The sequence below is a fragment of the Atractosteus spatula genome, chromosome 5, assembly GCF_055471065.1.
Source record: "Atractosteus spatula isolate fAtrSpa1 chromosome 5, fAtrSpa1.hap1, whole genome shotgun sequence".
NCBI lineage: Eukaryota > Metazoa > Chordata > Actinopteri > Semionotiformes > Lepisosteidae > Atractosteus > Atractosteus spatula.
In genome coordinates this window covers 31,269,425-31,294,100 of record NC_142710.1, presented here as the reverse complement: position 1 = coordinate 31,294,100, position 24,676 = coordinate 31,269,425, and the positions used below count along the sequence as shown (strand labels likewise).

The 24,676-nt window shown below is 40.7% G+C and overlaps 2 protein-coding genes and 3 non-coding genes across 6 annotated transcripts; 4 read left to right on the top strand and 1 right to left on the bottom strand.

The window, feature by feature from the left end:
* The first annotated feature begins 19 nt into the window (after positions 1–19).
* On the top strand, positions 20–21,327 carry eif3a (eukaryotic translation initiation factor 3 subunit A). 2 transcript variants are annotated; one of them, XM_088916753.1, is made up of 22 exons: positions 20–204; positions 2,105–2,295; positions 3,518–3,654; positions 4,068–4,231; positions 4,682–4,881; positions 5,765–5,973; positions 7,060–7,231; positions 8,812–8,916; positions 9,233–9,331; positions 10,135–10,251; positions 10,816–11,001; positions 12,911–13,258; positions 14,052–14,156; positions 14,733–14,846; positions 15,125–15,247; positions 15,384–15,537; positions 15,794–15,975; positions 16,158–16,252; positions 16,713–17,671; positions 19,250–19,394; positions 19,608–19,786; positions 20,382–21,327. In XM_088916753.1, the coding sequence occupies exons 1-22, from the start codon at positions 156–158 to the stop codon at positions 20,582–20,584; spliced, it is 4,236 nt and encodes a 1,411-aa protein (XP_088772879.1). In that variant the 5' UTR covers positions 20–155; the 3' UTR covers positions 20,585–21,327. The 2 variants fall into 2 exon arrangements, with proteins under 2 accessions (XP_088772879.1, XP_088772878.1); XM_088916752.1 differs by having other exon boundaries at positions 16,710–17,671.
* Positions 9,523–9,653, top strand: LOC148834938 (small nucleolar RNA SNORA19). The gene has a single exon (XR_016091155.1). It is a non-coding gene; the product is annotated as a small nucleolar RNA SNORA19 (small nucleolar RNA).
* On the top strand, positions 13,655–13,786 carry LOC148834937 (small nucleolar RNA SNORA19). Its single transcript, XR_016091156.1, has one exon. It is a non-coding gene; the product is annotated as a small nucleolar RNA SNORA19 (small nucleolar RNA).
* Positions 14,419–14,545, top strand: LOC148834936 (small nucleolar RNA SNORA19). Its single transcript, XR_016091157.1, has one exon. It is a non-coding gene; the product is annotated as a small nucleolar RNA SNORA19 (small nucleolar RNA).
* Positions 21,328–23,759: 2,432 nt separating the features above from the next.
* LOC148834934 (nanos homolog 1-like) lies at positions 23,760–24,449 on the bottom strand. Its single transcript, XM_088915784.1, has one exon. The coding sequence runs from the start codon at positions 24,447–24,449 to the stop codon at positions 23,760–23,762; it is 690 nt and encodes a 229-aa protein (XP_088771910.1).
* Positions 24,450–24,676: the final 227 nt, after the last annotated feature.

Below are 24,676 nucleotides of genomic sequence, written 5' to 3'. Positions count from 1 at the left end.
TTGTGGGCGGGTCACGTGATCCCACCAGTCCTTTCTGAGGAGCCTGATTGAGCGGGTCTGTAGCCGGACGGCGCGTATGGACGGGTTTAGAAGGGTTTTTATAAATGTTATACCCTTTTCGACGTGAAATTCATTCCGTAACCAACTGAAAAAACATGCCGGCGTATTTTCAGCGCCCCGAAAATGCCCTTAAGCGGGCGAATGGTGAGTTCGGGAAGGGGTCCAAGCCTGCAGGGTGGTGTGGGTAGCGGCGTGGGGGAAGCCATGTTGAAGATAAACGCTCATTTAAAACAGGCCATCTGGGTTAACTGTAGGCCCATCACAGTTTTAAGTTAAAAAGAGCAAACGTGAAGCATCTGCGTAACTTTTTTTTTCATAATTTCTTGAATGGTCCCACGAATAACCCTTGTGAATTGCCGAGGATTATTAAACCTGTCATAAAATCGCTGCGGCAGAATATTTGGTTAACGGGCCGAGAGTCTAATTGTTGCGTGCTAAGGAGATCCGGGCTTCGTTAGGTTTTTGATCGGCCGATTGCAAAATTATGATGCACAGTGGGTCAGCATATGTTCAGCCAGCATATTACATCCTCGGCCCACGCCGACAAATGGAATAATTAATCTTTTAAAATGAAACCGTTTAACAGGGGGCCTCTTCTTACTGTAGACGTTATTTATATTTTATAATCTAGCTTGCAGCCTGACTGCTGCGGTCGGTAAAGCCCCTTTCTAACGTGCCAAACAATAGAAAATGGAAGTAAGCAACGTGCTGGTGTTCAGTCGCAATCATGACACCACTGTTCACTCCTCGTTTCGCGTGTGTGTGACGTGAGGAGGCACATTCCGCCATCTGCTGATCATGGAGGAGGCTCTTCTCGCATGTTCGTGCAACATCATTTTAGTTGTGGAGTCTTTTAGCCAGTTGCAACCCATAAGTCCACCATTGACAATTTAGTACTGCTAAATTGCCTGATATTGGCATTAGTTTTATGAACATGTGATTCTCTTTTCCCCTGTTGGTCTTTTATAGGGGGTCCAAGTTGTCAGCTGCCACGCAGTGCTTACTTCCAGTCGCTGTTTAATGCGCCTGTTTGTGCCGTGATGAATTAAAAACTTGACGCTGTAGTAAAGCAGACGCGCATGGGTGCTCATTGTTTCTGATCCTATCAATTTATCTTCCAGGTAGTAGTAAAACAGGTGTAAAATTTAACAAGCACTTTTTGCATGTGTTAGTTCTTGTACTTCCGCACCTACCTGATACTACTAAACCAAACCTGTACTGTGGGTTTGCAGTTCTGGGTCTTGTACTAATCAGGTTACTAAATTGCTCCTAAACATTTGGCTCATACATTTAGAGAAAACGGGCTTTAAATAGCCCCGTGTTGTCGGCTACATTTTATTACAGGTGGGTAGCTGCGTCAGCATGCGTAGGCTGCAAAGGAACAAGTAATAGGTTTATTCCATGCTGAAAAAAAGAAGAAAGAGAACACAACGTTTCGGCCGTGGAGCCTTCTTCAGGTGTGAACACCTGAAGAAGGCTCCACGGCCGAAACGTTGTGTTCTCTTTCTTCTTTTTTTCAGCATGGAATAAACCTATTACTTGTTCCTTTACATTTTATTACTGTCAGCGAAATATGCGACCTGTTTCAGTAAAATATATCAGATGTATTTCCAAGGTTTATTTTGTATCATACTTTTATCTGCAGTGTGGTTTGTGTGATAGAAAATATGGATTATATTGTGTAAATGTTGCTCTAAACTTTTGTTAGTGTAGTTCTTGCTTTAAACAAACATGTTTATTTCCTCACTGCTGAATCGTTTAGTAAAAGGTAGTTTTCATGGATTTACCTTCTAAGCTGAAGTAGTTCAAGTAGGTAGCTGTGTCAGCATGCGTAGACTGCAAAGGAATAAGAAAAGGCTTATTCCATTCTGAAAAGAGAAGAAAGGAAACAACATTTTTGCTGTGGAGCCTTCTTCGGGTGCTCTTCACACGCGAGGAGGGCTCCACAACCGAAACGTTGTTTCCTACCTTCTAAGCTGTTGGTCTTTGCACATTGATCATATGAATCATTTATAGACAAATGTGTCTGATGTTTAATTTTTAGAGTTTCTTGAAGTGGGGAAGAAGCAGCCAGCTCTTGATGTTCTTTATGACGTTATCAAGAGCAAGAAACATCGAACATGGCAGAAGATCCACGAGCCCATCATGCTCAAGTACCTGGAGCTTTGTGTGGACCTCCGCAAGAGCCACCTGGCTAAAGAGGGCTTGTACCAGTACAAGAACATCTGCCAGCAGGTACGCGTTTTGAGAACGATTGTGTTCCATGTGAAATGTAGCACACACGCGCATATATATATATGTATGTTTCTTCTACGTTTTATATAAATGTATTGTAAAATACATTGTGCAATAGCATTTTATGCCAGTAGCTATATTACCCTGCAACCCACAACTGGCAGCCCATTGAAGCTCAGCAGGTGTGAGCCTGGTCAGTACCTGGATGGGAGACCTCCTGGGAAAGCTAAGGTTGCTGCTTGAAGAGGTGTTAGTGGGGCCAGTAGGGGGTGCTCACCCTGCAGTCCGTGTGGGTCCTAATGCCCCAATATAGTGATGGTGACACTATTCTGTAAAAAAAAAAAAAAAAAGCTGTCCTTTGGGTGAGATGTAAAAAACCAAGGCTCTCTTTGGTCATTTAAAAATCCCAGGATGTTTCTCAAAAATAGTAGGGGTGTTACCCTGGTGTCTTGGCCAAATCTCCCTCTGGCCTTTACCAGTCATGGCCTCCTAATAATCTCCATCTATGAACTGGTTTCATCACTCTGTTCTCTGTTCTCCTCCCCACTGACAGCTGATGTGTGTCATGGCTGCCGTGGCATCATCCAGATGGTGCTAAACATTGGTGGTGGAGGGGAGTCCCCATTACCTGTTAAGCACTTTTAAGTGGAGTGTCCAGAAAATAGCTGTATATTTGTAAGGATTCATATGTTTCTCTTTTATGATAACTGGTGTCATGTCAGTTGTCCAAATTAAAAAAAAAAAGAGCATTTCTATTTTCCTGTTGTAGAAATGTGTAATGTGGCATAGGAGTGGTAGGCTAGTGCAGTGGTTACCATTGCTGCCTCGCAGTGCTGGGGCCCTGGGTTCAGTTCCTGGGCTTCTTTCTGTGTGGAGCTTGCATGTTCTCCCCGTGGGTTTCCTTGAAGTGCTCCACTGTCCAAAGACATAATCAGATGTTGATTAAAATTGATTTAAAAATTAGCCCTGGAATGTGTGTACACATTGTGTGCCCTGCGATGGACTGGCATCCCGTCTAGGGTGTATCCCTGCTTGCACACAGTGCTTGCCAGGATAGCCTGCCAGCTACTGTGACCCTGAACTGAATATGAGGTTATTTTGATGATGTGATGTAATGTGGTGTTAAGATTTTCAGACATTAAATACTGAGTTGCGAGCTTAGTCCTGGATATTTGTTGGTGACTGGGTTATGCTTTATGCTTATCTGGGGGCTTGGTCACAGGTGAACATCAAGTCCCTGGAGGATGTGGTCAGGGCTTACCTCAAGCTGGCTGAAGAGAAAACTGAAACTGCCAAGGAGGAGTCCCAGCAGATGGTGCTTGACATTGAGGACCTTGATAACATCCAGACTCCTGAGAGGTAAACTGCTACGACCGTCCATGCAGAGACGGTAGCTCAGTATTCATAGCTTGGGTAGAAAAATGAGAGCCAAGATTTAGATTTTTTTGGAATACATTTGGAATGTATGAGGGCAAGGGAGGTGAAGGATCAAATAATAAAGGGAAAAATGCCTTTTGATTTTTGAGCATATTTGATATATGTGTCATGGGTATTATGTACTATGATTTGAAGTTGTGTGTGTACATTAGATTGAGTATATCTGTCTGCATTTTTCTAACACTGCCCTTCAATATAGAAACTCAGGTGTGTTGTTAAAACAATGAGATTTTAAAATTGCTTCAATTGCTGAAACGTTTCTTGGTATATGATGTGTAGCCCTGAAAATTAAGTGTGGAGCCTGCAATGTAACTGGAGTGTGTTGCTTGTTGCAGTGTGCTGCTGAGTGCTGTCAGTGGAGAGGATACGCAGGACCGTACAGACCGCCTATTGCTGACTCCCTGGGTGAAATTCCTCTGGGAGTCTTACAGGCAATGTCTGGATCTTCTGCGCAACAATTCCAAGGTGGAGCGCTTGTACCATGACATTGCTCAACAAGGTGAAAAGCACTGTATTTATTCACTCTACAACAGTCAAGAACAGAGTTTTTTTTTTCTCCCCTCATCTCACTTTGATTTAATAAAATTACTGCTTGTTTGAGGATTTAGCGTTGTCAGGTAATTTCCTTTTTATGCCTTGATTGGGATAGGCAAGTTTAGCTCCATCTGATTGAGGTGCCACACTATCCTGTGACCTGTGGGCCACCTACATGTGTGCTCAGACTTGTGGGCCACCTTACCAAAACAACAAACTGTGGAATGTATTATCACATATTGTTTTTTTTCCCTCTTTAAAAGAAAAATGAAAGCAAGTGTTAGGTGTTCAAACGTGCTTGATTTAATATTCTAAGATTGGACTTGTTTTAAATTAAGAGAAATTTAACTACCGTAAAGATCTGCAAAACCTGATTATGGTATTTTTATGCATTTCTATATTGTGTTTTAAACAGCCTTCAAGTTCTGCTTGCAATACACCCGCAAAGCTGAGTTCCGGAAATTGTGCGACAACCTGCGAATGCATCTGGGACAGATCCAGCGTCACCACAACCAGAGCACAGCCATCAACCTCAACAATCCTGAGAGCCAGTCCATGCACCTGGAGACAAGGCTGGTGCAGCTGGACAGCGCCATTAGCATGGAACTTTGGCAGGTCGGCCCAGTAAAGTACTAGTATTGCCAGGCGCTCTGTAGTCCTTTTGGTAACTCGTTCTAAGAATGATTTAGATATCTGAGAATATCTTTTTTGATTGAGGTTGTTTGTATTATTTTTTAGTTTTGTTTAATCACAAATAAAGTGCTGTAGATTTCCTAAATCCTCTGTAAATAAACATCAGGCAATTGTCAAAATTTGACATTTTCTCAATATGAGTGAGAAAAACTGATAGTGAAATAGTATATTGCACCGTTTTTCTTTTTCAGTGGCATTTTCATTAAAGCACTACTTGCTGCTGAACAGCTGAACTGCATGGAAGATTTCATAAGCTTTGTATTTTTGGTTAGCTTCCACAGCTAATCGGATTTTTGGCTCGTTTTTAGCACGTATATATGTTATAAATCTTTCCCTATAAGTTTGCTAAGAATATAGTGTAATTATACTTATAGAATACAATAGTGCAGATTTGTTTTTTTTCAAAATAACTTTATTCTATGGGCACTTAATCATACTTTTGATGATACTGCTAAAGGGTACTTAATTCTGTTTTTGTGCATCTTTGCTAACAATGCTTATAAAACATAAGTTTACATTTTGGTCTTCACTGTAGCTACTTTAAAACAGCTAACTTTTTTGATTATGCTGTATAGCTGAGTGTTTATACTAACGATTAGGACAGCAGTGCTAATGTAGGTCAAATTAATATTCATTTGTATAGTCAGTAACTTTAGTAAACAATTAGTAAAATTCCTGATGCATTTTTAACTGTCAGACTGAGCTGAGTATACATAAATTTAAACAAAGAAACTAGAGATTCTTTTATGTAATGTGTTGGTTTAGTGTTTTTGAAGCCAAAGCTCATTTTATTTAATTTTTCTAGGAAGCATTCAAGGCAGTTGAAGACATTCATGGCCTGTTTGCACTGTCTAAGAAACCGCCCAAACCCCAGCTGATGGCCAACTACTATAACAAAGTTTCAACTGTGTTTTGGAAGTCTGGTAATGCCCTGTTCCATGCCTGTACACTGCACCGGCTGTACCATCTCTCCAGGGAAATGAGGAAGAACCTTACCCAGGAGGAAATGCAGAGGTCAGCACACAAAAATGTTTCTGCCTCCGCTAAATATGGTCCTGAAGGGAAGGTGGCACTAGTTCAGGGTTATTTTTTTGTTTGCCTTTTGTATTGAAAGCTTTGGTGAATGTTGCATTATATTGAGCATGAAAGTATCCTGAGCATCAAAAGAAAGTTCTCACCTATATTCGCAACATATTCAGTTATCAGGAAAATTATAGTTCTTTGGTAGCAGGTGCACCAAATTTTATTGAACAGGCAAAAATTCATTAGTGATTAACACTTGTCAGCAAGGTGATATGAAAGTCACAGAAGCAGTACTAGCTGTGCGTTCTTTGCACTAGAATGCAGGTGCTTCTCCTGTACACTTCTGTGCCATGCCCTTCTTCTGTATGTTGGTTCACTGGTCTCTCTGGCTTGATGCCATATGTTGTCCCAATCTATTCCCTAAAAGTTCAATGGGGCTCAGGTCTGACAAGTAGTTAATCGACCGAATAACCCACATTTATGTCTTACAAGAAAGCTGTTGAACAAATGGCAGGGAAAATGAAATTCAATTATTTATTCAGTATACCGCTGTGTAGTGAGATTTCATTCCATCACTGCAAGTGGGGTTCTGTTACAATCAGACACTCAGAGACTTGGAGACCACCATTTTAGATGGGATTTAGAGACTTGATCTCCAATCCGCTTGCTTATATTTGGCAGACTGGCTATATTTTTGTTTTTCAAGTTGAAAGTTGTTGTGCAGTAGTGCACAGTCCTAATCCAGCCTTCACCATACTGACAGCATGAAAGTGAAATTATGTATTGTTTTAGAAGCACAAAGCACTTCCTGGGATGGTAATTTGTTTTATTGTTGTATCAACATATTAGGTTCTATATATATTGACATTAAAACACTATGAAGTAAATGTAGGGTTGTTGAGTTCTGAATAAACTTGTTTTTAAATGAGTGTGCTCGTACTATATTAGACTGCTTTTAAATAGAATAGTATATGATTATTATGTCATACTTTGGTAACAGTTTTGGATCTCATCAGCTTTTAGGTTGTCAGAAAACTACAGCACATTCTTAACTTATTCTGTCTCATTGTTTAACAGAATGTCCACCCGGGTGCTTCTTGCAACTCTGTCTATTCCCATCACCCCAGAACGTACTGATATTGCTCGTCTTTTGGACATGGATGGCATTATTGTGGACAAACACAGGCGTCTGGCTACTCTTTTAGGCCTGCAGGCTCCACCTACCCGTCAAGGCCTCATCAACGACATGGTGTGTCCGAGGTCTCTTTCTAAGCTAGTACTTTATCATTCAAACTCGGTTTGTAAAAACTTTTAATTAGTTCATGATTGACAATGAAAATAAAACACTGATTTGTAGTAGAATTTAGTGTTTTAATCCGTTTTGCTTTAAGCACAAAAGGAAGATAATGACCAGAAGAAAGTTAGGACCCAATACTAGTGCTTCAAACCTTTTTTTTTCCCGAAAAGTTTTGATTTGAGTTCATAGAATTACATTGACTGGTAAATTGCTGTAATTTCAAAGTTAGGAATAACAGTGTTATTCCAAAGTACAGTACTTCACAAATTGTATTACTTTAGCAGCCTTGGTGCTTTTAAAACATCATAAAAATGTTCTTGTAGCGTTATTTTTTCAGTTTAAGTAGTAGTTCTGTGTAGACGCAAGCAGTCCTACCCAAGGTGAAGGAGAAATAAGATGTCAACGTTATTTTTAAGATTTTAGGCATTTTGTTTCAAGATAATCCGATATGTGTATTTTGTGGTGCAAGGTAACCTTTCAGCTATGTGTGTGTAGGAACAAATGATGGTAAGGACAACAACGGACATAGGGTTGGATTGGTAAATGTGAAGGATAAGCTACTTTATATATAATACTATCTTCTTGATCACCTTGAGTTTCTGAAGGTTCTTGTTCACATGAATTAGGATTCACCCAAACTGTGTCCATAAAACCAATATAAATATTGAAAACACTAACGGAGGCTTTTGAGAAAACATTTTGGAGCTCTTGGTGAGCAATAGATTTTTTGGAGAATATAGACAGCTTTTGATATCTAATTTACTAAACATAGATCATGTTGAGGAGGGACTGATAATTTTATCAGCGCTTCAAAGGGACTACAAATGTTAATGAATAATTGATAGGAATACATCTCTCATGACCTCAAATGTGGTCTCTTTCAATTACATCTAGAATGCGCATGCCGAGCTGTCCTGCTCCCAGTGCCTTTGGGATCCGTGGTGTTCCTGATTGGCCAGATAAATAGTTCAGCTTGATTAGCACTGTTGCACTTGAGATCCATTGCTTGGAGTCACCTTCAAGCAGTTCTCTAATGGGGGTGACTTCTGTTTTTTGGGGAGCTATGTTCTTCCTTGCTTACATTCAGTAATTTAACATGGAAAGCATTATTGTATGTTTCTTTTCTCCCAAAAATAAAATTTAAAAACCTTTCAGTGCCATACTGTAAACTATTCCTTGTATGTTTTGCGACTTCATTTCAAGAGACTTTCAGGTTTTTAGGCAGAATGTTGTTTGTGTTATTTATTCTTTTACAGTGTTGTGCATGTTGAATTCTTGTTTTTATGAGCTGTTAAATTCTGGTAATTATTTTCAAATTATTATGGTAAACAGTTTTATTGTTTTCCTTTTTAAAAATGTAAAAAATGTTATGGAGAGTGCATCTAATTTTTAGGTATGGGGTCTTTTTGAGCTCTGTGAATGTGACCCAAAACTATCGATGTATGTACTTCATGCTGTTCTTTTCCTTTGGTAGCTTCAGTGCCAGTTGAGTCGGTAGTATTTTGCATTACTTGTGCTAACTTTAATTTCAGGTGAGATTCAACCTGCTGCAGTATGTTGTACCAGATGTTAAGGACCTATATAATTGGCTGGAGGTGGATTTTCACCCCCTGAAACTCTGTGGCAGAGTAACCAAGGTAAATTTGAAATGGGTTGCGTAATTTGCAACTTAAATCACTTCTCATTGTAATTTGTTGATTTTATGTAACTTCTAACTAAATACATCCCAAATCTACATCTCCAAGGGATGACATCTTATAGACTTAATCATTGCCACCAAAATAGACTTACAACAATGAAAGAGAAAGTTATTTGATGACTTTTATAAAGGATTAATATCTGGAATCGTCTCCAGTGGCAATATATTCATATTTAATATAATGACAGTGTTCTGACTAATTGCTGTAGGCAGGTTTCCTAAAATCCTTGTACCTTTTGTGTTTTGTTGGGCAGCTTTTGAACTGGGTGAGAGACCAAGCTGAGAAAGAGCCTGACCTCCAGCATTACGTTCCTCATTTGCAGAACAACACCATTCTCAGGCTGCTCCAGCAGGTCTCTTTTCTTTTTGGCTTTTATCTTTTCGAAGGCACTTCAGCAAATCAGTGCAAGCAAGGGCTAATTAAACTTTAAGAATCTGTATATGTTTCTGTATCCTTTTGTAAATAAGTCTTTGCAACATAATTCCATGCTTTAAATGCAGTCAGTAATTTCAAAGGACATTCAGGATCAGATTTTTTTTTCCATTGCACATTTCATTGTCCTATCTTTTTTTTCTTTGAGAGGTGGGATATTTCTGATGTGCTATAGAAATTGTGGAGGCAAATTAGCAGTGTGGCTGCACAGTGCCAATGCTGCCAGTCTCCTTCAGACAGCTCCTCATTGGAAGGCTGGGGTGGTGTATAGTACAGGTGTAGTTAGCTTATGTGTTCTATAAGGATATGCTACCTGTGGTATTCTCTTTAAAAAATACATTATAAACGCTTAAAATGTGGAGTACATGTGTACTGTAGTTTCCAGTCTACTTCTTGACAGTACTTTTATGCAACCGGAACCTTGAATCTTAATTAGCAGATTTTTGCACAGCCTGATTATTGTAGAATTCCCTAAAAGTGCTTTGGAAAGCTGCAGGTTGGGTTGACCTTTTTGCAAGGAATAATTTGGTATATAACTTTGATTTTTTGTATTTTTCATTAATTTTACTTTTGTGATATCACACAGTTACCCTTTCCTATATATACACTGTTTATACGGTCTTTCTATGAATCTTACTGTCCTGATAATAAGGAGGGCTACTTTCTTATGGAAATTTAGAATTTAAATATGCTTTCATATAACATTGCCTATTTTTTTTGTAGGTGGCCCAGATCTACCAAAGCATTGAGTTCAGCCGGCTGGCTTCACTTGTTCCCTTCGTGGATGCCTTTCAGCTGGAGCGCTCCATTGTTGATGCCGCCAGACATTGTGACCTGCAGGCAAGTAAACATCATTTTCATCAAGTAAACTAAATTCCTGAACTCCATGTGCATGTGCAGAACACTGCTTTACTGTCTAAATTTACCTAGGATTAAAACAGTTTAAAAAGCTTATGTCCTCATTTGCTGTGTACTGCATTGAGACCGTGAATGCTGATTACTGAAACAGCTTTGACAAATGAAAATTACACAAAAAGATGGTAATAGTTTTGGGGCGATGATGATGATTCTGAAAGTTTAGTGATGAAAAGTTGAGTTTAGTGATGTTCCATTGACTCATACGACTAGTGTAATAGTCTTTTTTTTAAATTGGTGGCTTTCATGGTCTGCGTTTTGGATGTCCAGAAATTGGGAACTTCACCCACAACAAAAGTCAGAATGTCAAGCAGTTAAGTATTTTGATATGGAGCTGATTATTAACAAAATAAGTATTTAAAGGCAAGTATGTAAGTTATAGGTTTGGGTGTAGAGAGACTGAGTATCTTTTCCTTTTTCCTTGTTATACTTCCTGAATATTAAGCAAGAGTTTAAGTTTCTGAAGTGTTGTGCTTTTTTTTTTAATAGGTGCGGATTGATCACACGTCTCGTACCCTCAGCTTTGGGTCTGACTTGAACTACTCCACCAAGGAGGACTCTCCTGTGGGTCCTTTCTTGCAGAACATGCCCTCCGAGCAAATCAGAAACCAGCTTACAGCCATGTCCTCTGCCCTGGCCAAGGCCATTGATATCGTCAAGCCTCCATCCATTCTGGTAAATATAGGAGCTTGGACTTCGTCAAATCAGTTTAGCATAGTTACTTTATTTTGTGTTATTGTACCTGTGGTGCTCTGGTGAGAGACTTTCATTTCAAACACTAATGCACAGCATTACCTGACTGAACTGTTCAATGTGTTAATGATGCACATGGGCTAAAAAAACAAAGCTTAAACCATCTCTGTGAAATAGATATCTATTTGTCTTGGTCACTGATGTGCCAGACAATGCAGGCAGGTAAATTAGGGTATGAAGTGTGCTGTGCACATCTGTTTACAGTGTAGAAGGTTTGTACAATTGGAATTACGTATTGTAAAGCCTGTTTATGAAAGCTACTTTTCTGACAAAAAAAGCAGAACTGAAATTGTGCTGTCTTGGAATCCAGCAGCTATACGACTACAATTTAAAGTTTGTACTGGAAGTGAAGTCAGGCATTCTAAAAGAACTCAGTGTGTATGTAAGGTCTCTTATTAACCGGTAAGAATCTGTCATTTCGTTAAAAGGTTTAAACCTTGCTTATTTGCATCGTGCCTTATGTAATGGAACTAGCATAATGCATTGGGGCAGTTGACAAAAATAGGAAATGCCAAGGTAAAGTCGCTTAATAGGGCTTTAGGCCACCACATGTGGCCAGTATGGCTTTTATGCATAATGTACCAGTCATAGATTCTACCATCATCTGCAGTTCTGCCGTAGGAATGTGGCACCATATTTTTACGACAAAGTCAATCAATTCCCACTTGGTTGATGGGGGTAGGAAACAATCTCAGGCATTCATCAGACATTGTCATCCTGGGAGACACTTATGCTGGCAGAAAACAAATGGTGCAACAAGAGTTGAAGATACCACTCAGTACCATTCGTTAGAGATTAACACTGACCTTGCATTCTCAGGGTATATGTTCACCCAAACCATGCCAGGAACAAGTGCCCACAACATTATGGAACCACCAGATCCCTACATTGTTGGGACCATGCTCTCGGGGAGATCTTTAGAGTTCTTTAGGTTGGTTCCACACATGTACCCTTCTGTTTGTCAATATGGTGAAGCAACATTCATCTTACCGTAGAACATTACTCCACAACTTGGTAGGTCCAGCTCTGTAGAGTTCTTGGCAGAGTGTCAAAATGGGGCATGGGCCCCAAGTTAAATTTTGCAGTCATTTGGTGAAACTTGCCTATTTTGCTTTTTTGCCCTGCAGTTTGATTTAATGTATGGGTATGATGATCCAGGAGTCTGTTGCTTTTGTCCAGTGTTGCCCTTTGCTTGCTGCTGTTTTCTTTGGAGTTCGATATTGAATCACCTTAGACCCCGTTATTCAAGAAACATCAACAAGTCGAGCTGTCTTATTAACTGAAACTCCTGCTAAATGCAGCCCAACAATTATCCCCCTTCTAAATTCACTGAAGTCTCTACTTGCATTGATAATTATAGGCAGCCTGGTCTATCCAGCATGACCCTAAGCATGCTGGGATGTTGTTTGCTTAATTAACTCGTGAGCCACACCTGTGTAGAAGACTTTGCTTTCAGTAAGCGTGGTATCAACGAATTACCTTGGTGTTTCTATTTTTTGTCAGCTATGTGTATGCATGTCATGAGGCCTATTGAAAGCTGAGGTATTTTTGTGAACATATGACGGACTTCTTTAAATGTTAGAGTATCAAACCCTTTTAACACCATCTTGTAGGATTTTAACCCCAAATTATACGGAACAGGTTGTAGATGAAGATTTTCAGTGTAACACGAGAAGGATTATTTTGAACTTTAGTTTCACAGTCACTTAAATCACAATGGACCTCTTCTCATGACGTGTAGGTTGATCATTTAACATTTTCTCCTGTATGATGCTTTGGGGCGAGTGGTTTTTTGACCTCCCTTGTGCTGATTTGTTCTTCCCCACTGCAGCAAGAGCGGGAGGAGCAGAACCAGCAGGCGATCGCAGCTTACCTGAAGAACGCCCGCAAAGAGCACCAGCGCATTTTGGCCCGTCGGCAAACAATCGAGGAGCGCAAAGAGCGGCTCGAGAGCCTGAACATCCAGCGGGAGAAGGAGGAGCTGGAGCAGCGCGAGGCAGAGCTGCAGAAGGTGCGCAAGGCCGAGGAGGAGCGCCTTCGCCAAGAGGCCAAAGAACGAGAGAAGGAACGGATCATGCAGGAGCACCAGGAAATCAAGATCAAGACTTTGAGGGAGCGCCTGGAGCAGATCAAGAAGACGGAGCTCGGGGCCAAAGCCTTTAAAGACATTGACATTGAGGTAAATGACAGAAGGGATGCAAGAAAAACCTAAGCTGAAAGCTTTTGAAAGTTATGTAATCAGAACTCAGATTTGCGAATGGCCGTATAAATATTGGTTGTGTGCGCTGTGGTAAATACATCTGTGACAAAAGATCACAGTTCAAGAATTTTTTTTAAGAAAGCAGTTTTTTAAATTCCTGAGATTTTCCTAATATTAAGATATATTTGAATGTTTTATTTGATGTCAGCTATTTCAGACTCTAAATTTGAGTTTCCATCATGCTCCAGCACTTCTGCTACAGGATGAGTGATGGCATAAAATCATTTTACTTTGTACACTGTCTCTTTCAGAACATTATTAAAAACTAAGGCCTCAGTACATGTATGATGAGAGATGTCTGTTTTTCTTTGTGACAAGCACATTTCATTGTCCTGCTCTCTGACCTTGTGAGAGATGAGATATTTCTGATGTGCTAGATAAATCCTGGTGGTAAATTAGCAGTCTGGCTATGCTGTGCCAGAGCCTGCCAGTCCCCTTCAGACAGTTCACATTGCAGTCAAAAAGAGACTTAAGGTGGTGATGATGTTCATAAATCTCAGTTTAACTTATTTTAGGAGTTGTTTCAAGCTGTGTTCCTTTATATACTCACATGTGTGATATTTGTGTCATGACTAAGTGACATTTTCTAAGTGTTATGCGGTAGCAAAATTCACTACCTAGTTTCAGTAAGTATTTTTTTGGATCCGTCTCTAGATAAAGCAGTTAATTCCTGGAAGCATGGTTAGGTTAACATGTCTTCCTTTGTGATCAGGACCTTGAGGAGCTGGACACAGACTTCATCATGGCCAAGCAAGTGGAACAACTGGAGAAGGAAAAGAAAGAGCTCCATGAGCGCCTGAAGAACCAGGAGAAAAAGGTGACACTAGAACCACTTTTTTCTTATAGGTTATGACCTAAAGGAGTTGTCTGGATTCTTTTCTGAAAGTGAAGACTGATTTTGTATCTCTTGTGTGCTTGGGTACTACGCTCTAATACAGTTAAGTGTCTAAGGATTTTGTGCCTGTTGTTTTGCCACCGTGTTCAAATGTATGGATCAGTTTATCATCTGTAATAATGATACAAATGTTGATAAAATGTTGAAGGTTAAGTGTGAATGTAGCGTTTATTGCAGTGGTATTAAGCACATTTCACTATCTTGCTCTTTATTTGAGAGTTGAGATATGTCTGATGTGCAAGATTAAGTCTGAAGGTAAATTAACAGCATGGCTGTCAAGTGTCACTGCTGTCAGTCCCCTTCAGACAATTTGTTTGTTTGCTGTTAATTGCTTAATTTCTTTTATCTTGGATTTTGTCATGAGGGCCTCAGATGAGTGAGACCTGTGTCGAATCTGTTTGACAGATTATGGATTGCATTCATTTAGAAAGTGCCTTTCAGGAACTGATATTTCAATACTTCAAAGTTGTGTAATTCTTACGTTTTTGTTTTACCTAGATTGACTACTTTGAAAGAGCCAAACGTCTGGAAGAAATTCCCCTGATTAAAAAGGCTTATGAAGAACAGCGAATTAAAGACATGGAGCTGTGGGAACTACAGGAGGAAGAAAGAGTAAGAAAATATTCTTTAAAGAAGTTGATCACAAATGTTTTTCCTAAAGCTTCCAATTTTATGTCGTGTAAACAATAATAAATGTAGTAAGGAAGCTAGAAAATTTAGTTGAAGTCTTAGTCTGAAGCTGTATTCTTTGAGCATTTGTCATTAAGATTTACGTGCGTTTGAAATTCCAGAATTTGAGTTTTGTTTTAGTATTCTGAGTTTTTAAAAGTTTCTCCCGTTTTTAGTATTTGTCTTCAAAAACAGAGCTAACTAAGGCCTGTTATTTGTAGATTAACAACATGAAAGTGGAGAGAGAAAAGGCATTAGAACACAAGCAGAGAATGTCCCGAATGATGGAAGACCAGGAGTACTTTGTCTCCAAGATCACTGCTGCGCGCCGTTCAGTGTATGAGGTATGCACAAAACTACACCTTGGCTAACCTTGAGGGGATTTTGGAGTAGCCGTTGAATTAAAATGTGTTTAGTGGTGCTTGCGTTTGAAAAACAACTTATGAGCATAAATGAAACAAATTCTAATCTTCATTTCAGGAAAAACTGAAACAGTTTCAGGAGCGGCTGGTGGAAGAGAGGAAGAAGCGCCTGGAGGAGCGCAAAAAACAACGTAAAGAGGACAGACGAAATACCTACTACCGGGAGAAGGAAGAGGAGGCCCAGCGCATCCATGAGGAGCAACTTAAAAAGGGTGAGACTTGAAGACGGAGAAAGTGCAAAGAAAGGGTAGGATGCGACGGACACGCCGGTTTTGAGTAATGGATCTGAAGTGCAGATTTTCGCAGAGCAGTAGAACCCCATTTAATTTTGCGTTACAAAAGCCGTGAAGTTACGCAGCGAAAGGCCTGCATGGATGTGTTGTTGCATTCATTTTAAAGGCTGCTTGAGCAGCATAACTCAACATAGTGCAGCGGAGAACTGTCGGTGATCCTGCTGTTCCTGGGCAGAGCGTGAGGAACAAGAGCGGATCGAGAGGGAGCAACGAGAGGAGGAAGAGAGGGAGTACCAGGAGCGTCTGCGGAAACTGGAGGAGCAGGAGAGGAAGCAGCGCGCCAGGCAGCAGGAGATTGAGGAGCGCGAACGGCGTAAAGAGGAGGAGAGGAGAATGCCCGAGGAAAAGGGCATGAAGGTACTGACCGGGCACATTTAGGTCATTTGGGAATGAGAGCTTGCTTAATCAAATTTTTTTTATAAAAAGCACGCATCAACATGCTAGCAAGAGTGGAAAGATTGAAACTTGCTAAAAGAAAAGAATTGTTAGGGTTACACAGATTTTCCCCCTAAATGTTGAGGTTGAATTTGTTCTATCAGGATTCTTCCCAGCGCTGGGCTGATAAAGAAGAAGGAGGATGGAGGAAACGCATTGAGGGTGGTGAATCCGATTGGCGACGCCCTGTTCCAGACCGGTGTGTAAAAACCTTAAATCATATCCGATAATGTGAGATGACGTGTAGCATGTGCCTTTTCATTAGTTCACTTTTAATTCAGGTTAACATAATTGTAGTCCAGCCATCTTGAGATGTCTCAGAAAGATTAAATTGGTCCTGATGGGTTGGTAATGAAGTTTTCATTCCACCCAGACATCGTGTCCTTCCAGAACTGAAATTACAAAACATGTATTTATATGTGGTAATGTACTAAACCCTTTGGCAAGCATTTTATGGAAATGGTTCATGTTCTAATGGTAATAACTAAGTCCTAAAAATAAATGGAACTTGTGAAAATAAAACTATAAATTGGTGCCAGATTTAAAACCGTGAAATTGTGCAAGTAGATCTTATTTAACTATTTCCTCTGATAAGTTCATACCCCATAAGGGATTGAGGTCTAATTGGCCAAATTTTTAAGTGCTGTTTTCTACAGCAGTGATGATGATAAGCCTGCATTCCGTCGTGAGGAAGAGCGGGAACCACCTTTCAGAAGGGGAGGAGATGACAGAGGCCCACGCAGGGGTATATCTGACGACCGAGGGCCAAGAAGGGGCTTTGATGACGACTGGGGCCCGAAAAGAGGGGTGGATGACGACCGGGGCCCAAAAAGAGGCGTGGATGATGACTGGGGGCCGAAAAGAGGCGTGGATGAGGACCGGGTCCCGAAAAGAGGCGTGGATGAGGACCGGGTCCCGAAAAGAGGCGTGGATGAGGACCGGGTCCCGAAAAGAGGCGTGGATGAGGACCGGGTCCCGAAAAGAGGCGTGGATGAGGACCGGGTCCCGAAAAGAGGCGTGGATGACGACTGGGGGCCGAAAAGAGGCGTGGATGAGGACCGGGGGCCGAAAAGAGGCGTGGATGAGGACCGGGTCCCGAAAAGAGGGGTGGATGAGGACCGGGTCCCGAAAAGAGGGGTGGATGAGGACCGGGTCCCGAAAAGAGGGGTGGATGACGACTGGGGCCCGAAAAGAGGGGTGGATGAGGACCGGGGCCCGAAAAGAGGGGTGGATGAGGACCGGGGCCCGAAAAGAGGGGTGGATGACGACTGGGGCCCGAAAAGAGGGGTGGATGAGGACCGGGGCCCGAAAAGAGGGGTGGATGACGACTGGGGCCCGAAAAGAGGCATGGATGAGGACAGAGGGCCCCGCAGGGGGTTGGATGAAGACAGAGGGCCCCGAAGAGGGATGGATGATGACAGGGGACCCCGAAGAGGTTTTGATGAAGACCGAGGCCCTAGACGAGGGTTGGATGAGGACAGGGGTCCCAGGAGAGGTGCTGATGAGGACTGGGCTCCCCGGCGAGGTGGTGACGATGAAAGAGGGCCCAGAAGAGGAATGGATGATGACGGACCCCGCCGAGATGATCCTAAACCTTGGAAACCTCTGGGTAGACCAGGTATGGAAAGCATTTCTCTTACCTTCAGGATTACCTCCCTGGGGTGTAGAAAGCAGGAAAAAAAGGCTTAATCAAAAATAGTTTAGCTTTTTACTTCCATGTGTAAATTCTATTTTGACTTTTCTCATTGCAGCTACAAGTTATTTTATGTACTAAAAACTGAAATGTCTGTGAACGTTTTGAGAGATGGGTTCGGTTTATATAATACGAAGATAGGCAGTTTTTTTCTCCCCCACAAGAAGTTCAGAATGATTTTGGTTAACTAGATGCACTCATACCCCGGTATAAGAACATTCGGTATTCAAATTGTCACTAATTCTAACATTAAGTATTTGTACCTTGTAATTCGTTATAAGAACGAAATTTCACTAATCCGAATTTTGAAGTTCGAAAGTGACCAGTTTTGGCTGCGAACCTTCTGTGAACATTTGAATTTAGCGCCACCAAACCGCTTTTTCTGCGCGAGTGTAAGACAGTGGGGTTAAGGACGCTATGTGGCTGCAGTCTTTTCTTTACGATCACAGCGAAAGCTTGTGCTCTCATTTTCAGTGTTTTTTTGTGTTTTGTAGTTGCTGTTCATTATGGGGTCTTAAGGAAGAGAAAGATTCTTAGAGTTGTAGTCAACAGTAGGCACATTGTTCTAGCTGATCGCTTGGATAGCAATCTATTACGAAAGAATGAAAAATGTAGATATGATATTATTTCACCGCTATAGTTGGCTTATTTGAGTAGAACTGCAATGTTCACTAAGCTTGCTATAATCTGTCTGTATGGTATTGTATGTTAAGGGTGGAATTTTCCCCATAAGAAATAATGGAATCTTTATTTTTGATTTACAATCTCCCACCTTCGAACAGAATTTCAGAAACAAATTCATTTCGGTTACAGTGGTATGAGTGTATATTATCAAAACAATTTTTTTATATGTGGCGAAGTTTGAGGATCTACAGAGAAATTAATTTTGTTTAGAAAATTAGAACTAGTTTTATTTCAAAGACTTAAATGTATAGTAAAAAGCTTGAATATAGAGCACCTTCAGAAGTAAATACAAACCCAAGTGAATCTGACATTAAAGCTAGTAAGTATATTGTACTTACACCTTTCAACTATATCAGATACAAAACGCTGTTAAATTTATTTCCATTTTTTGTTGCAGTTGTATCTGTTGACCCCCAATATTTTTATAAAAATGAATGTTTGATAGATCCTTAACTAAAACTAGATTTTTCTATATTTGAATAGATTTATTAATAGATTGCTATATTATTCATTTTTCAATCAGTAAATTGACGATGGATACCTTAATCCTTATTTTCTATCAGACCTAATTTTTAATAGTGTATTTTGTATCATTTCTATAAAGATGCGCAAGAGAAGCAAGATCTGTGTCTTGCTGTTGGCGATGGACCGGGAGTGGGTAAATCCCCTTTTCTGTTCATCCGGTTCACTGCATATTAGAAATGTCCTGTTCTAGAGGTCTGAGTGAGTGGTTAAGGTTTGGTTTGATTTATATAGACTCCTCATTATTCAGTCAAATTCCGAAAGCTCGTTACATGATGAACTTTTGGTTTCACGCAGGTGGTTGGAGGGAAAGAGAGAAGGCCCGGGAGGAAAGCTGGGGTCCCCCGCGTGACATGGCGGGTTGTGATGATGGTGACGAGCGCGACAGAGATGACAGGGATGACGCAGACAGCGAGCGCTTTAGAGATCGTCGTCCTCCAAGGTCTGCTGTAATGTACACGATTCTGTTGCATTTTCATTCCAGTTTAGAAATGAAAACAATGTGAGGAATGTTGGTAATGCTTACAATGCCGGTGGTCTGGCTGTTTTAGACAGCTGGTGCTCTGCCACATGTTTGAAAGCCTGTCCTAAGACCTGTGATGGTGTCAAGCGCGATGCGTGGTTTCTCAAGCGAAGAACTGGGGCTGTGTTGCAGGGAGGAGAGCGGCTGGAGGCGGGGAGGTGGGGAGGAGCAGAGCTGGAGGGACTCAACTCGTCGGGATGACTGGGACCGCGGGGAGCGCGACAGACGTGATGATCGTGACCGCCGGGACTTGAGAGAGCGGAGGGATGACCGAGACCGTCGCGGCCCACCCAGAGGAGAGCGTGAAGAAGGCAAGGCTGTACCACTTTTTAACAAAAGCCAAGCTCTGGGAGCACGTGGAGGTGCTTAGAATTTAATCAGCCCGATTTATGATGCGTCAAGTTTTAGCAGCAACATCGGAAGGGTTCCTGTTTATAATTCAAATAAAAAACTTAAAATAAAATGAGGCAAAAAACTAAAATGAAAAAATGGGCAAAGTTTCATAATGAGAAGTCTATTCTTGTACATTTAGATTCTGAAACATGAGGGGTGCAGCGCTTTTTCCTGTGGGCCAGTTCCAGGCAAAATAACCAGACAAAGGGCCACAAATTGGTGAACAACCAGATTCCCTAAAATTTGCAGTCCCACATACAATCTGCAAAGGCTACAGCAATATAGGCATATATCAAAATGAGTGTTTTCTTACATGAATGCGTCTGTTGACTGCAAGGGGGGAAAAAAGTAAAAATAAAACATGTATTGTAACCAGCTGCTGGGTATTGGGCTCCAGCGAGGTGGTGACACCTGAGTTCTGCGTGCATTTTAACATCAGCCAGTACTCTTCTCAGCGTAACTTGTTCACCTACTTGTTGGGCACAAGTCTGAAGTCTGTGTTTTGCCCCACAGGGGGCAGCTGGCGTCGTGGCGGGGAAGAGAAGAGAGATGAGCGCCGTGAAGAGAGGGACGTTCCTCGCAGGGCCCCTCCTAGGGAGAGAGAACGGGACCGTGATGGGGACAGAGGCACCTGGCGCTCAGAAAAAGACAAGGAGGTCCCACGCCGCACCAAGAACGAGATTGATGATGATGGCTGGACCACTGTCCGCCGCTGATCGCTTTTCCTCAGCTTTAGTGTGTCAGTGGGGTTTGAATCTGTCCTGCTAAATATATAACCATACACAGTTGTTTCAGGTGGTGTGCTGTCATAATCTTTTTAAACACAGTAAGTGACCTCTCATGATTCATGAAGCTAGTGATGTGAAGAGAAATACCGATGCAGAATATAACTTAGATTATGCTTACCTTCACAGAGTATCAATTTTGCGTATCTTTCCAAAACTTTGTATCTTGAAAAGCAACTTCTTTAAAACAATTTATGAAAATTAAAGGACTTCCTGTGCTTATTTGAGTGTCCAAGGTAAGATTTCTTCATATGTTCCACTGGGAAGTGTGAGGTTGTTCTAGGTAGTTTTAACCATCCATTCTATTCTATGCCTGTTAGGCAAAGTGATGTAACAGAAAAAATGTGCATTTCAAGTCTGAATTACTGATGAAATATCTTGTTCTGTTGCTGCTACTAAATTTATTAAGTGGTTGTAACATCAGTAAATGTGCACATGGAAAATTAAAATTCACTGGGTTTGGCTTGTTGGCCTTTTTGAAATTTCACACCTGTCATTGTATACATCTTAAAAAGCCTTACTTGATGAGTCAAATATTAAAGAGCTGATAAACATTTTCCTATGTCAGTGTGGTGGTTTGGACTTCAAGTGTAGCATAGCTGTTCTGAAAAAAAAGTGGTTGCATGCTTTTGATCAAATCTGGCATTTCCAATAAATAAAGGTGATCAAAATTTCACTACAGTCTCCTGTTTCCTCTAAGTTGGTGAACTTCCTCTTGTTAATTTTTTCAGAGGAATTTTCTGTAAGTGCAACCAAATGAGCTGTTTGAACTAAATTCTCTTTCCTAATTTGTAATCTTTATTATCTTACATACCCGTTAGGTATACAGTTTTGTATTTGAATATACAGTTCATTTAAATCACAAAATTAAGATTATGCTATCCTGTTCTTCAGACTTTACAGTTGTGTGTATGAAACGTCTGGATTTCATGCCACCGTTGCCTCCACAAGCTTAAGTGCTGATGTTTGTTTAAGAAAAAATACGTTTACATGTTTACAGTTCTAGTGCATTTAAGTAACCACCACTGGATTAAGTGAGAAAGAAAACATTGGTTAAACTCGATGAACTTTTAAAGTTCATTATTGCCAACAGGAGGTACAAATTCTGATGTTTGAATGAATGAAGCCTTAGAAGTTAACTTGCACCAAGACCATGGTTGGATATGATTCCCATCCATTTAGCTACCTGCAGTCAACCCCAGGCAAATAGCCTCCTCCCAACATGTTCATGTTAAAATGTGTTTAATTTGTAAAACACCATGTCCGATGAAGAGGATTTCTGTGACGCAGAGGAAAGGTAAAAACCGTAAATTGATCCACGATGGTCTTGCAAAACTATACTGTCTCATTTTATTGTTAGCCTGGGCCTCATGTATTTATGAAAATGATCTTTTTAGGTTGCCTTTAGGTTGTTTGTAACCTAAAAGCAGTTTCAGAAATTTGCCAGCCTGGGAAAGCTCCTTTAAACAAGTCGCCAACAGAAATGGAAAAGGTGCCTAATGAACCGTTATATTAAAGTCAATAACTTACAGAAAAAAACAACCTGCATTATATAGAATTAGCAGTGAAGTCGATGATGAAGCTAAATCAGAATAGCTTTAATGGAATCAAAACCAAAGAGCGCTTAAACAATAAGTCGAGCATACCCCCAAAACTGCCAGTTGTATCCCATAGCCTGTGAACTATATAGGAAGGGTATATACTGCACTATGCTTAGTGATTAATTCCAATGCCATACAGAAGAAAGCTGTAGAAACTGCCGCATTAATTGGTCCTTAGACAATAAAGATAGGTTTGATTTCCTTACGTGGAATAATGGAACGTTTAAGTTTGATCATATTTACCTTTCATAACCCAATAACTTGAATCTATAATGTATCTACAACAGTAATACATTTATATACTAACAGTACAAAGCCGAATTTTGGCAGATGTTTCTGATTGATCTGCAATAGTTGCATATTTGGCCATTTAAGAACACATAAAAAAGGCTTGCTAGGTAAGACATTCGTATAATTACGTTCGTTGTTTAATGAATGTCCCACATACAGATGTACACTTCTACCTTTTGCGACGTCCGTGCCTCAACTGCGGTATTTATAACTCGCATATACTAAGGCTGTCAACAATCGCACGAAATGGAAGGTTACAGGTCTGCCCGCAATAAATGAAGATGATATGGTCATTTTTAAGGTTGTCTTTAACGGGGGTTGCATCTGTTCAAAAACTCAATTTTCAGAGACCAATATTATATTTCAGTAACGTGCTCGAGATAGCAATGTAAACTAATTTGTCCTGAATGTCGTTAGTTCGAAATACCGCCATCACATGAAGAAAACCGAGAAGGTACGCTTATTAGTGTCGTTATACAAAGCTAATTTGACCATTGCCACTTTAATCAGGAAGGTGGCGGTAGTGAGCTAGGTTAATCACAAAAACTCAATAAGGAACTTTTTAATCAATAAAGGAATTTATTTCACACAGTACATTTAGTTTAAATCAGAAAATCCAATGCTGATATATTAGCATCTAATAAGCAGATTTATTCTACACATTAATAGCAAATAACAGATTAATAAGTCAACCGTACACTTAAAAAGTTAAACCTATGGAAAGCCGGCATAAAAGGTAATAGTTTTTGACTAAGGATTAAAACCAACAGCTGAGGTAGATATTTGCACTTATCTAAGCCCATTCACTCCAAATACAATACATTCGTTATGTTGGCAAACCTTGGGAATTTGAAGTAGAAATGCAAAATGTCTACTTAAATACGTACTTTTAGTTCATTAGACCGTCCTGAATCGAGATGTTAGGAACTTGGGGAACTCGAACTTGCACAGTTTGAGAAAAAGAAGCTCATTTCAGAACTGTGAATAAATCAAATGCACGTTAATGGTTATTTGAGATACAACGATCCAAGGCGTCAATTAGTTGTACTAATAGTGCTTCATTCGGTAAATACTGAGTTCAGAGTTAAACTGACAACTTTAATCCTACTCATTGTAGAAAAAAAATATACATTAGCATCTGTACCAGTCTTCGTTTTCAAACGCAACATCAAAATGTAGCTGCTACAAAACACAGTTAATAACTAAGGGGGGATTTAGCGAATCTTCTTTGCTGCCAGGCATCTTGGTTTCAGTTGTTTCGCGGAACTGGCTTGGAGTTTGGAGAGAGGGCAGTATTTTATGGTATGCGCATTATCTCCATTGGCACCGCACAGGGGACAAGTGTACCTCCGTAAAACGGGGCAAAGGACTCTCCCGTCGGGCCCTTTTAAAATGTGCGTGCTGTAGCGGGAAATGCTTTCTTTATTATTCCTGCAAAAGACGCAGACTTGCATGTCAATTTTAGCCCTTTGTTTCGGAACTGCTTGTGGGTTCTGATGCCTGTTATCCACGATGCCCCACTGAAGAGCCCTCTCACGGTCGGCGTACTCCGGGGAACTGTTGAAGAGGGCTGGACTTGACCTGCCAGAGAAAGGTCTGAACTCCGCATACCTGTCCGCCAGAACAAGATCCTCATGTGAGCAAAACCCAAAGTCATTCAAATCCATGGATTTTTCGAAGTAAGACGCTTTTGAAGTGAAGTCTACCTCTGCGCTCATCCTCAAGTCGTTTTTAGTATTGCTGGTCACCGCTTTGGTGCAGGTTATAAGAGTGGTCAGTCCCAGATAGTCATTCCACGAGTTAAAGGCATTCTCGTACGCGTTGCTTACATACCTGGCGCCCTGCAAAAACTCCACCTGGGAATTTTCCAGCTTGTTTTCTACGGCTTGAAAAGTTTCCATCATGTTGTATACTGGGGCTGAGATAATACGGGTATTTTCCTGTGATTGTATTATAACGTAATTGTTATCCTATTAAATGCAACGTAAACCAAGTGGGCTTGAAAGGCAGAAATCTTCTATTAAAACATCAGCTTGCAAGCGATCCGCCTCCTCAGTAAAATGATTGGTGGACACCTGCTAACTTGATGTTGGAACGGAGCGTCATAGGGGTAAGAGTTTAGCTCTGTATA

Bases quoted from the DNA above. Each gene is read 5' to 3' on its own strand.
- eif3a (XM_088916752.1), top strand. From the start codon at position 156: ATGCCGGCGTATTTTCAGCGCCCCGAAAATGCCCTTAAGCGGGCGAAT. The intron at 11,002-12,910 runs GTAAATATAGGA...TCCCCACTGCAG, and splicing joins TCAAGCCTCCATCCATTCTG to CAAGAGCGGGAGGAGCAGAA. The intron at 14,847-15,124 runs GTAAGAAAATAT...TGTTATTTGTAG, and splicing joins AACTACAGGAGGAAGAAAGA to ATTAACAACATGAAAGTGGA.
- LOC148834934 (XM_088915784.1), bottom strand. From the start codon at position 24,449: ATGATGGAAACTTTTCAAGCCGTAGAAAACAAGCTGGAAAATTCCCAG.